Source organism: Dicentrarchus labrax, unplaced genomic scaffold (assembly GCF_905237075.1).
Source record: "Dicentrarchus labrax unplaced genomic scaffold, dlabrax2021, whole genome shotgun sequence".
In the NCBI taxonomy this organism is placed as follows: Eukaryota; Metazoa; Chordata; class Actinopteri; family Moronidae; genus Dicentrarchus; species Dicentrarchus labrax.
In genome coordinates this window covers 8,583,689-8,597,660 of record NW_026136717.1, presented here as the reverse complement: position 1 = coordinate 8,597,660, position 13,972 = coordinate 8,583,689, and the positions used below count along the sequence as shown (strand labels likewise).

Here is a 13,972-nt window from a genome sequence, read left to right as displayed (position 1 = left end):
CAGTTACTTAACAGCTGGCACTACATATGCAAACAATAATACCTCTGCTATACATGCTTTTATTCATTTACTTTTTGAGTCGCTTTAAGTATTATGAAGAATAGCTCCGCCTTACCATATTGCAATGCTTGGGAAGCTGTCTTTCAGTATCACGGTGGTTTGTAAACCTAAATGTTTTGTTCGCATTGCCCAATTCCACATCTGTTGTATAAATTAGCGGTCTGCAAGCTCAGTCTGGTTTTAAGGAAAATATTCCCCTGCAAAAATATTTGTTGTCAGCATAGATTAAGCCACTGCAATTACAACCACATATTGTAATATTAACACTGGGTGAGTGAGCATCATTCAATATGAGGTGAGAGACTGGCATTTTGTTAGCTTTGGGCAAATGCAATAAATTCCAAACCTGTTATGCAAAAAAGGCTCGTTGCCAGTTACATTTAGGTGGAACTATAATGTGCTCAGACAAAATGTTGAGCTGATTGATCGACCAACTGTCGTAAATTTGATTAACATGTTGTGCGCTATGGGAAACTTTTTACAGTACTCCAGACACATTATCCAGTTTGTATTATGAAGGCTTTATGTCACTTACAGAATACATGGGCCTATTTGTTGCAGCTCAGGTAAAACACCACAGGACTCAAACATAAAAGTAATCTAGGTCCAGCGCACTAGTATAGCAGTATGTAGTAGGAGACATTTCAACCTGATATGGAAAAAAAATTGTGTTTGAAGGACCATTCAATGTGCCATAAACCGAGTTTACCAGTATGACTTTCCTATCCTTTAACAAAGTGTGTGTGGAGATTGCAGATCAGATAACATCAGGACATTAGTCATCACATTCTGTGGGTAAATGTTTAATCACTGAGTAAGAGTAGAGAGATGAGTACTGAACTTTGTTTCTCTCTTCCATTTGGTGTGCAATTGTGCTGCAATACATTTTATGTACGATTGTATGTTGGAGGAAAGGATGGAAATCCTCCACAGTGCAAATCTAACTTGTATTGACCTTTTCTTTCCACTTCCTTTGATAATCCATTGACAGAATTGGTTTTCAGGACAATGTCTGATACTGTAATGGTGACTATGAACTCTCTGTCATCTCATGTCTGTAATCTTCCTTTAACTACTGATAACCGTGCAGTCATCAAAAAGTATTTAGCCTACGTCTGAAAAGTTCAGGATTGTTCTGTTGTGTGGTATTACCTGTTTCAGTAGGCCAGTTGGGCTGAAGTGGAGCTGAATTCTCATGTTTCTGATCACAGTACTTTATCCCAATACATACAGGAATATCTTTCCCTGACATTAGTGTGAATGTTTAATTTTATTGTTTTTATATGATAAAGAGTGGTTTTAGTTTCGACTGTTAAATCCTCCACAACCACTGGTTGTAAGGGACACGTGTAGAAACAGAAAATAGGACATTTTGGACACACCATCTCTACAGCTAGCTTGACGTTAGCCCTAACTGCACGTAGCTCTCCAGAATTCGAACTCTGAACAAAACCAGTTGAAACCTTCATTTAGGCTAACGTTAGCAGGCCATATTTTGGGCTTACCAGGAGGCACTTCTCTTTCATTAGAGGCAAACCACCTCCCCCAGCTAAGCTAAGCTAGCCAAGTTAGCACACACTTCCACTTCACCGAACGCAGAGCTGCTAAAGAGAAGCTAGCCGGGGTCTGTCAACTTCAGGTGTAATTCTACCACTGGTCTGTAAGCAACGGCATGTTTGCCGTCAGAAAAGCTCTCCACCTCAGTTCCAGGTTATCCATTCTAACAGTGATAGTAACAGATACAGGTTAGCTGCACTGGCTGGCTAACAATGAGCACAGTTCATTCCCTTTAGTGAACATAAAACAGCCAATCGCCAGCGTTACTAGTTACATTAGCTCTTGGTACCAGCACGCTGCTTGTGATTGGTGCGGGGGGCACCTATGAGATCTACTCTCTATGTATCAAAATTTGGTACCGAATGACTGAATTCCCAAACTCTACACTTAATTTCAGTCGGTGCCACAAAAGTATCAAAGTTCTCCAGCCCTAATAATAACACATCACTAACACTGATCTTAAAATCATCCTGCGAGTATCACACATTCTTTCTCTCTGATAATAATCTATCTTTCTCTCTGTCATTCCTTTACTGTTGTTAAGCCCCCCCCCCCCCAAAAAAAAGAGAAAAAAATCTCCAGGGCTGTGCATATTTGGAATAGACTTGGTTCCCTCTGATCATGTAATGATTTGCCCGTAACGATTACTCTCTCATGCGATGATAGAGCGGTTTGTACCTGTCCAGCAGAGAGCTGCAGCCAGGCACATTCCTGCTGCACCCTCCTGCCAATCAACGTCAGCTAACGCACTTGTCTCATGCTGACACACACGCATCTTTCACCAACATACGAATACACAAATGGCTGCCGCTCACTCTTTTATGCTGTGCCATTGTCTGTCAGTCAAAACATCCATGTTTTTGCCCTGTCAGTCAAATTTCAGCGAGCCTCTCCCTCATTCCATCCTCCCCGTGCATTAACAAAACAAGGCAACATTAAACTAAATGTCTTTCAGCTCACCCTCAGGCATTATGTCACCTTGTTTTGCATTTGAATGACATGATTTCCTGAAGTTTTATCAAAATCCATCTGGGTAGTGATGTTAAAGTGATATAGCATGCACCTGGAGAACATACTGTATGAAATATTGAGTGTGACAGATGAACAGACAGATGTTTCCCTGCAGTAACTTAACATGTCAGCAGCTTTATCAAATGTGGTTATTTCTTGAGGTCAGGGGTAAGAAGCACTGATTTCACTGATCCTCCACTCTAGGTGAAACTTTCTATTTTCACGAAAATATAATATCAACGTCTTTACTTAGAAACCACTTAGAGTTAGGATAGAGAAAAAGAGGGGTTATGCATAGTCAAACAAAAATAATTTGGGACAATGATAGCAAGGACAAATTTATTGGAAAATGACTTGATAAATCATATTCATGCTGAAACAATTTGCCAATTAATTGATTGGTTGACAAAATGGAACCTTAAACAATGTGAGTAAAGTAAAATACAGGCCAATCACTGTTTTCGTCTTCTCATTAGGTGACAATTTCCTGCTTTTCTGTGGTTTAAAATTTGTAATATCTTTACATTGTCTGCTGCTAGTTGGAGGTTATTAGATCTCTTTGACTTTTCAATTGGCATATTTCAATTATTTTTCTATTAATTTACAGATTAAATGAATAATCTACTAATCAAAAATCATCAATACATTAATCAAGAAATGAAAATAATCATTAGTCACAGACTAATCTGAGGGGGTCACAAAATTATTAAAAGGCCCAGAAAGAAGAAAAATAGTCTTTATTTCTTATGAAATACTGAATAGCTTTACCTCTTCAGACCTCTAATAGTTATTGAGGCACATTTAAGAGGTTTAAAAGGGAAGAGGGATTGTGGTGGAGCTCATTTGAACTACTTTTTATACTGTTTTGTAGTTTTATCTACAACTCCAACTTCTTTTAGAGTGATAGCTACCTTATTTTTTGTCTGGTCGTAGTATTAACACTGAAGGATCTTCTGAGAAATCCACTGATATGAAATGAGAGTCAACGTGCTCAGCTTGCCTAATCCAATCAAACCAATTCACTGATAGATCATGAAAATTTAAAGTGAAACTCAGAGAAAGACGGTCAGTGCTTAGGCCCTCCTGCCTCATATTTCAGATGTTACTCACCAGGCTACTCCTGGATTTAGATTCAGAGTGTGTTGAGAGACCTTGTCAATAACTGTTACAAGAGCAGTCAACATGGAGCAAGACATACGCTAGAAGATTTCACCTGCCCTGCACCTTACTCTCAGCTAGTTCCCCGTCTGTCTCTCTGTCTGTCAATCCATCCGTCTCTCAGCATTGAGCTTAAACGATCTGAACACACAGTTCTGGATCTTTCATACCGAGCAGAGAACCCAGTATCTGTCATATCATCTAGGTGGCTTTACAGGCCACCTGGTCACCACAATCCCAACTATTCCAACTATGAAGCAAATCACGCTGAGATGAGAGAGGAAACTGTACTGTACACAATAGGCCTTATTTAAAAGCGCATTATGTCCCGCTGATGTGAAGGAGGAGTGGGGAAAATGAAGGGTGAGTGACATGCTCAATGTCAAACGTGCACTTTTTCAGGTCATAGTTGCCAAATACTTTTCAAGCTGCATACCTGTCATCAGGGCAGACAGGAGGGGAGGGAAAGGGGGGGCGCCGCTGAGAGGATCTGGACTACACGGATTCACGACAGATTCAAACAAGCTGAGCTCATTTGCATTTTTTTTGTTTCTGCGAGTGGTGCACGCCCCCCCCCCCCCTATGAGATCGGAGCGAGGTACCAGTGCAGATGACTTCACCACACAGAGGTATGCTGGGACAGAATTCCACAGTGGCACTTCAAAATGCAACACAGCGGTGAGACAAAGGCCATCAGCGAGCCGAAAGACCGAACACAACAGTGAGCTGCGGGTGCATTTTTCTCGTAGGGGTAATTATTTTCAGAGGTCAAACATCAATCAGTGCATAACATATAAATAACAAGACTGTACAGGCCCTTTGAAAGCATACAAATTAAATAAAAAGGTCATTTAAAGTTCACAGTCAAGTTCAGTCTTAGGTCAGACCTGCCTCTAGAGTCAAGATACTGCCTCTTAAACAAGAAATGCCAGCTTGGTTCAAGCAAATAGCCAAAAATACAACTAAATCTTTCCTACAACACTATTACAGACCTCCTAACATCACTGTATATTCTCAAGTAATGTAAAGTTGCCTTTATTTTCCATGACCTGACTCCACTCTAAAAAATAACACATAAACACACTTAAGAGACACTTTAAACTTTATACACACATGCTCCAAGACCACACAGATTTCCCCAAGCAGGAGCTTCCTCAAAAAAGGGGAGACCCAAGCCTCCCCATAGGGGCCGGTAAGTCTGTTCTGTGGCCGCTCTACATCTGCGCTGTGTCACTGCTCACCCCTGTGTGTGTGTATGTGTGTGTAAGTGCATTTCATAGAGGGCACCGTGGTCTAGGTAATTCCTGTAAGCAGTCTGGGAATATGGTCCCATGGTCACACCACACACATAGTAGTCACAAGATTATAGACAGTAACAAAGTATGCTGTACACAAGTTAAATCTTTTGGTATGTGTACATGGGTGTTTTTTATTTTAATTCTATATATTTTTATTTGTGACTTTTTATTTTACATGAAATCACCACCAGCTTTTAAAACATTATGCACTGTTAGAGAATAAACTAAATAGTAGCTGCACATTGACAAACATTAATAATAAAAATATCCACTGGACACTTCATGTTATGATTCTTAAAGGAATAGTTCCAACATTTAAAAAAAAAGAAACATATTCACTTTCTTGGTGTCCCCTTAAGGTTGCCAGCGAAGACTCCAGGAAGTCACTGCTCCCAGGCCAGGAAACACTCTAGCACGCATGTTAAAATAACACGCACTGGATTCTGTCCTCTGCATGCACATACGGTATGTGGCACTGCTTCTGAGAATCCCTTGTGCATACAGTATTTACAATATTTGAACTCCATATTGGATAAGAAAGACTCCCATAGCCATAAATAGTATGAAAAATGTGTGCTCGGGGCAAATAGGGAAGGTCTACATCGACACTGAAGCACACGCATTTACACGGAGATCCACACGCCAGACACACACCTACTTTGCGAGCATGCAAGATTACATGCTCATCAATCTGCTTCTGTGGGCGTATGCATAGTAATCCTAATAGCACATCATTTGTAACAGAGTCTCCAGTGTTTAGTCGTGGCAGCCCAGCGTTTACTCAGAGCACATGTGGCCACAGGGGGAAGCAGATGTGAGAACACCAGAAAGCATCATTAGCCTCGCAAACATTCAACGCAGCAGGCCGCGGAGACCCCGTCAGACATCAGCACTGCAGACCCCTCAGTCAATCATGTTTCCACTGGATTTAGCTGTCCATCCTTACACATAACCTTTCTCACACTAATCTGCCACGTCCTTTTTCCATTTTCCAAAAGGAGTGAGGTCAGTGAGAGAGATAACTGGTCTTGTATTTGTTTTTCATCCCTGTCAACCAATCCGTGGATCTGGAATGACTGCATCTCCATTTTCTCCAAGAAGCTACAGTTGTATATTTATGTTTTACTTTCCAACTTCATGTTGGTGGCTTTGTTCTTCATTACTCCTCCTTGGCCTTTTGCTCTCCGTGCATGCTTCATGCAACTCTTCCACTCTCACTCCATCAATATTACTCTTTTTCTCCCCACATTTCTACAGACAGCCTTGTGTCTTTGTGTGTGTGTGTGTGTCCCCTTCTCCTTTTGCTCTCACCTAAATCCACGTCAATATCACCCCATTAATACTCCACTCTTTGTACTCCTTTGTATCCTCCAACGTGGCACTCGGCTTCCATCCTTGACTCTCCAAGTCTGTAACGGTTTTGTTATGTTTTATTGCGTTTTATTTAACCCTGGCCATTGACAAAATCTTATTCAGTTGTATTCCTTTTCACCTGCTACATCTGGTGAAGGTCTTACGTCCCATTATTTTTCATATTAACGCATCAATTTCTTGAATACTTATGATCTAATTTTCCCCCCAAAACAGCACCTTTTTTTCTTTAGCTGCTTTCTCCGGTCCTGTTCATCTACTATTCTTAACCTTTTTGTCTCTATTGTCCTTCCCCATTATTTCTTTCTTTCCTCTTTCCTTCCCTCCTTTCCTTCCCTTTTTCCTCTCTCCAGACAATCCTCCCCAGTACTGTTTCAACAGTCTCTCTCTCACACACACACACACACACACACACACACACACACACACACACACACACACACACACACACACCTCCTACCTGCCCTCCCCTCTAATTAGGCGTCACAAGAGGGGCCCGAGTGCTCCTTCTCCCCTCTCGTTAGCACCACTCCCCGGCACTCCTGCTGCAATCCCACCCTGGGACGGATCTGAGGTCAAGGCTGGGGCAGAACAGAACAGACAGAGCTAGACGCAAGCCAAGGCAGAGGAGCCCGACTGCAAGGTTCTGGGGCTTTTGAGATTGGCTGTGCGTGAAAAATGTGCAGGCCAGATGATGCACGGAGGGCCCCGGCTGCTGCAAGTGAAGTTTAAGCTGGCGTCCAGGAACACACAACAGGATAAAACAACAACGCTCAATCACGCTGATGGAGGGGACGCGGGTTCGCTACAGATGGAGCACAAGATGTTTCATCAGAGGAACAGGATGCCAGAGGCACGGCTTTCAAGCTCGGCAATGACAAATAAACCTCGCGGAGAAGGAACAAATACATTCATAAGGGGCTCCAGAGGAAACAGAGAGGGGACAGAGGGCAGCCACCTGCAAAATCACAATAGAGCTGACTATCTATGATGGGCGTGGGAGATATCAAGGCCACCACTGCTGAACTGGACACCAAAAGTCCTTCTGCTGTAATGTTGCCATCTGCTGGCAGATCTTTATCAATGCGTGACAGCAGCCTGATATCAAATCAAGGAGTTTTTGCAGTTTGTGTGACCCAATAAAACGTATACTATTTCCTGAGAGCCATATGAAATCATAAAAACTCATTATGCTTTTTGATATTGCAGTCTGAACAACATTCCCTCTTGCATACACTCTGGCAAAACACAGCAACATGACTCCAACGAGTTATGCCATTTACTGGCACAGGCCGCTTTGGGCAGTCAGTCACAGCATGTTATTAGAACTTGGCATCAAGTGATTGAAAGGCAAACAACACTATCAAGTTCCACACGATTTTGAAAGGGAAACGGCAAAAGCCATATTCTCTGTTCCACATCTTTGCAATTTTCACATGCCGGTTTGTTAAGCAACTCCTGATGTTAAAGAAAGACTTTTGGGAAATACCCTTTTCCGCCTTATTGCCAAGATTTCGATGAGAAGATCGATACGACTCTCGTGTCCGTACACTAAATATGAAGCTAGAGTCAGGGGATCGTTGGCTTAGCTTAGCATAAAGAACAACAGGACAGAGCCAGGCTAGCAGTTTTCCTTCCAGTCTTTAAGCTAAGCTAAGCTAAGCTAACGATCCCCTAGCTCTAGCTTCATTTTTAGCATACAGACATGAAACTCTTCCCCAGAAAATGAATCGGCATGTATGTCAGACTATTAATATAACTAGAAACGAGGTTCCAGAGTCAGAGACAAAAACACTCTGCTATCTGCAGTTTCACTCTGTCATCACTGGGGAAAATAGGTCTTTTCTAAAAACTACAATAACAGAAACAAGCTCATCATCCAGAACTGCTAGTCAGGTCTAATTCTTCTCAGGCCATGCCACGTTTTTGTTTTTCTACTATTCCTTCTTTGAACTGACTTTCCATAAAGAGAAAAACAAATTAGGAATGAGTGCTAAGCCTAGCTATTGGTTTTTTGCAAATACTGTTGGACTTTCTTCAGGACTGAACATCCAATAGAAGCTGCCATGTCTTGTTTTGTTCTGCAGGACTCTTCCTTCATTGGCCCACTGAGAATGGTGTAAAGCAACTTCCTCTTGGCCCGGCTATATAGGGATGAATGCCTGCGCTCTTGATTTCCAGCATTGGAAGAGCAGTATCCCGGTACACCTGAGTAGGACACACAGGAAACATTGCTACTGTGCCAGGACCTCTAAGAGCCCCGCATGAAAAGCGAAACATTTTGCGGGTACCTTGGCAATATATGCAAACATGAGTACCGGTGAATTTTGGCCTTGGATTGAGAGCAACATTGCACACATACTGTACACTTCAGCACTTCCTCACTAAGCATCCCTCAGTCTCACTCCACAGATTAAGGCCAGATGGGAACAATGAGATGAGTATGAAGGCTTTTGCAGTGTAACTGAAAACACTTGGTTTTGTTAAAGCACTCCAAAAACTTGCTCCATCCATCCATCACTGGCCAGATGTTCTCTGAAGCCCTTTCCTTTTACTCCTCAAGTGGGACCAATCCCTCTCAAAATTAATTCACTTCCCATTCCACTTGCATCCACAACAAAGGCCCTCATGAAAGCTAATTGGATAGTTTGTGGTCCTTATGATGAAGCAATCAAGCCGGGGAGCGTGTTTCGGAGAACAAGAGATGTTGTTGTTGACGGACGTTCACTTGGGACCGCTTGCACACCGTGACCCCACTTAATCCTGCCATTAGACCCCAAAGCTTCCCCCATCCTGAGGACTTCAATACACCGCTCGCTGCATTAGGACTCCGAGAGGGACCATTTCCTTGAATAAACATCAAAATCTGTTGCTTTTGTGGCTAATTTCCTTTTGAATTCCAGCTGAGTAATTAGAAGAAAGGCATGTAGTGAAGTGAGTGTGGCAGACAGGCACTGCGATTAAGTCTGGCAGCTGACTGAAATCCATCATATGTCAAAAGCCATAAACCATGTTGTTAACCAATAACAGCCAAAAAGAAAGTCATTTCATCAATAGAGATATCTTTGTCAGTGTATTTGCAGAAATTCTATTAGGAGGCTTAAACTAATATATTTGCCTGAATTTGCGTTGGGAAAAAAATAAATGGAGTACACATCCATTTTGTTTTTGTTTGAGTTTTATTTCTGTCCTTCAATGTCCCTGATCTTATTAAGCGTATTGGTCAAAAGTCACTCATCTACATTACAAATCTACAAGAATACCTTTTAACAACAGGAGTTAAAAAACACTATGGGGGAGCTATGTTATGTCACATTAGCTTAAGCATATCTGGATTGGTCGTACACAAAACTTTACTGATTTTCAATTTTTTTGAAAACTTAATGGTGCTTTTTGGCTGATAAATGGGGTTTGGGTATTAGAATCTGTACCAGGCTAGAGAAAGCTGGATTGGTGCATTTCTACCTGTCAAAACAGACAAATAAAAAAAACTAAGATTTAACACTTGAGAAATATCCAGCTTTTACAAAAAGAAGTACAAAAGGCAAAATCAAAAGAGGGACAGAGAGGCAAGTGCCAAAAAGAACAAAAATTAAAGCATGCAAAAAGGATTTGGTTTGCTCCATCGCCCTGGCAGTTGCCGAATCATTATTTACGGGCACTAACCTTGGTGCTTAAAGAGATGCTTGAGTGTCTTTTAAGGGCACAGCCTCCTGCACACACAACCACCTTCAAATCCCCATCCAGCAAAAAGGGAAAAAAATGTTTCTGGAAGGTTCCACTTTGCAGCACAAATCAAGAGAATAGAGTGAGAGCAACAAGACCCTCCAAGAATCACTCGAGGTATGTCATTATGTCACCCACAAAGGAAGGTCTATTCCATTTAGGGTTGGAGCCACAGGCCATTTGGCCCACACACACAAATCACACAACTTCCAACAGCCATACACACAGATATAGAGTCTCATTCTTTATTTAAAAAGAAATGCAGAGACTCTGACCTAAGAGCAAGGATGAAAAGACAAGGCCACTGCATAGCAGGGACCCCGGGAGGCAGCACTTGTTGATCCCTCCCTGGTCTCTGAAGCAAAGCACTGGGTCACTCTGGTGTGTGTGAACAGATACACGTCCAGTGCTGACTCATGCTGCACAGTCACTGCTTGCACAGATGGGAAAGCTTGTCAAGACCACTTGAGCAAAAAACTTACCGAGTCATTATTCAGTCTGGCTATGTGACAGAGACACAAAAAAAAAAATCAGACCACCGCCACTTGTTGTAACCCAGAAGTCAATGTGAGGGTGTATCACTTCTAGACGCTGAGCTGAACAGCTCAGAGTTGAGTGCAATCATTTGTAATGCACTTGCAATGTTTCTGTTAATGTGGGAGAATTAAACACACACCCTTTTGGAGTAGCAGTAACACGGTACAAAAATTTTAAGAACTAGTCTACAATAAATCATTTATACTCCTCATATAATCATGGCATACAAGCATAATCTAAAGGTCTTATGTAAGCAGCTTTCACACTGATGCTCATAGGCATTGTAAGCCCATTAATGTGCCATTTCATGATTTTCCTCCCCAAAGCTGTAACATAATCAGGCCAGCACTGGACACTGGCCTGGAAAGAGTTGCAAAGCCTCAAGTGCTTCTCTGTCACAGACATTCCCTGATTACAGCGTGGACGTGCTCAGCTGGGCTATATGGCAGCCAGGGTGTCTAAAGCCCAAATCACCTTGAAGTGCCATTAGCACCTGTCCTGGTCATTTACACATGATGACAGTGCCATTCCTCCCCTCTGTTCGAGACCTGAAATCTGTCTGCCGGGCCAAACAACTGTTTTGTGTTCCACTTAAAACTCTTGCTCAGCTCTTGCTGTGGCGCTATGCAGCGTGTCTCAGCTTTTACACAACTCGGTCTGCGCAGGTGATGCATGTGCATTTAGGAGATAACACGTAAAAAAAGTGTTCCAGTAGTGATTAGTGTAAGCTGAGTGCACTGATTTTAGAAGTTCGTTCAACACAGCAGACTGATAAGCTTTGACCTTTCAGAGGATGACCCATGCTGTTAAGTTTCAGGCTTGACATTGCAAGGTAAAGGGAGGTTGTGACTCCACTTTAGAAGGTCTTAGTACATTAATTAAAGAAATTACCCATCAAATCATTTTATCACATATTGTTAGAGATTTTGTGTTTACTGTCTCTCATTTACACAACTCCCTGTTTATTATTGTGAGATGGTGTTGTGAGATATTTCAAACTTGCAGACAATAGCACACTGTTCCTCATCTCACCCACTGTGCAGCAACCTGCTTCAGCATCAGTGGAGGAAGAGGAGGACTACTGAACACTTCATCACATCCCACAAAAAAAGCACTCTCTATATCATCTTTAATGTTTATTTAAGTGAGTTCCCTGTTAAGACAGCTAATTTGGGTGCCATGCCTAAGACAAATCATTGCTAATAATGGGTCCTGTGTGAATATGAAAGATTAGAGCAACCTGTAATAAATTGTATAGAGTATGAATATCATTTTTAAAAAGTCACTTTGGGTTACAACTGGGGTTTCCCCTTCAGAGACAGAGGACAGGTCAAATTGAAAGCAGCAGGCAATAAACTGAATAAAAGCAACATGTGGTTTATTCGGGTAAACCAATATCGGCTTCGTGGTGCGTCAACTTCACTAACCCATCTGTCTCATACAGAAGTGACGCGCCTTCCTCTCAGACATTAAATGACTGAATCAACCCTTGTATCAATCTGAAGAACCCACCGCAGCTTACCTCCACACAAACAGCGACAAGAACCAGTGCCGCCGTCCACAAGCAGCCCCCTGTCATCTCTCTGGCGCTGATCAAGTTCAATGGAATTTCAAATTGCACAGAGACAACTGTGAGTGCCCGCTCCCCTGTCCGTCTGTCCCGGTCTGTCCAGTCACTCAGGGAGTAAAGAGGTCTGCTCTCCTCTCCGCGCTGCGCTCCGGCTCCAGTGTACACACACACACACACACACACACACATACACATACAGAGAGAGAGAGAGAGAGAGAGAGAGAGAGAGAGAGAGAGAGAGAGAAAGGTAGAAGTCAGCCAAGAACTGCCGGAGACGACATGACACTTCACGGTCGCTTCCAGATATTTTGTTCCCCCAGCAAACACGTTGCTGCTAAATTTATGTTTGCATACCAGGCGTGCGTCAGGAAAAGGGGCTCACCCACCTTACATTCTTAAAGAAACACACTCCCGGGTCGTTACGCGCTGAGCGGCGCACAGCGTCAAAGGGATGCTTGGTGGTTTTGTGTCTGCCTGTGTGGACGATGTTGGAGGCTTTTAAGGATAGCCTTGTAGCACAGTGCCAGAAAGGGAAAGACATGGTCAACTCAGTCCACATACTGAAAATGCTGAAAAGAGAACTCAGATCACAGGTTCTGTTGAAATTTGGTGCCATTTCTATGGTCCACTTGAGCTCAGGTGTATGCAGGACCAATCTTGGTTTTGGGGTTAGACAAACACAGGGTCTTCTTTCAAGTTTTTGAACTCATGGACACCTTTAAACCCATATAAACATTTTGAACTTTTTACATGCTCCACAGATTTCCCATGAAGCCGCAGCAGAATAAAGATTTCTAGAAATCTTGTTTGGTTCGGACTTTTGGTCCTGAGTTGTCAAAATGGACTGGCTTCTGTTCCTGCAGAACTGAACTGAAAATTTTAATTCAATTGACATTTTGGGAAACACATTTATTTGCTTTCTTGGCAAGAGTTAGAGGAGAAGATTGATATCACATATATACTGTAGTTGGAGCCAGCAGCCGGTTAGCTTAGCTTAGCACAAATACTGGAAAGACAGGAAAATGGTTAGCCTGGCTCTGTCCAAAGGTAAAAAAAAAAATCTACCCACCAGCACCTCTAAAACTCACAAATTAACATTTCACCTTTGTTACCTTCAGACAGAGCTAGGCTAACTATTTTCACTTGTTTCCAGTCTTTATGCTAAGCTAACTGTCCGGCTACATACTTATTGTACAGACGTGAGAGTGAACAACGATCACAACCTCCATCTCTCGGCTGGAAAGCAAATCATTTGAACAGCCTGATTTACACCAGTTGCCAATAAATATTAATTGTTCTCTTTGTTATGACTCCTCTAAATATCCAATGACATAGAAATTTCATTCTCTCCTTTCAAGCTGGCTGTGGTCTCCCTTTTATGTCACAAATGTAATCAATCAAAAAGATGAGCCAGACTTTGGTTTCCAGTGCTTGTTAATTACTCGCAGAACTGAATAATCATACAGGCATAGTCCTCTTCTTTATGCCGCAGTCCCTTCATCATGTGGACCACAGGTACATGGCCTTCAGCTGGAACGTGGGCCATGTGTTGATGGCTGTGCACCAGTTGAGCATTTTGCCTACTTTTTCACAGCTTTAGATTTAGTCACAAGTATGAAATGCATCAGTCTTTCAAGTTAGACGCCCGGCGCTGCCAACCATGTGCCATTTAAGGTCAAGAAGA

The 13,972-nt window shown here is 42.3% G+C and overlaps 1 protein-coding gene across 1 annotated transcript in view; it reads right to left on the bottom strand.

Moving 5' to 3' along the window:
* Positions 1 to 12,617, bottom strand: part of LOC127379471 (ADAMTS-like protein 1) — a 92,740-nt gene extending 80,123 nt beyond the window's left edge. The window contains exon 1 of the mRNA XM_051429097.1: positions 12,241 to 12,617. Coding sequence (XP_051285057.1) covers positions 12,241 to 12,483 — 243 coding nt within the window. The 5' untranslated portion in view covers positions 12,484 to 12,617. The remainder of the gene's footprint in view (positions 1 to 12,240) is intronic.
* Between the last annotated feature and the right edge of the window lie 1,355 nt (positions 12,618 to 13,972).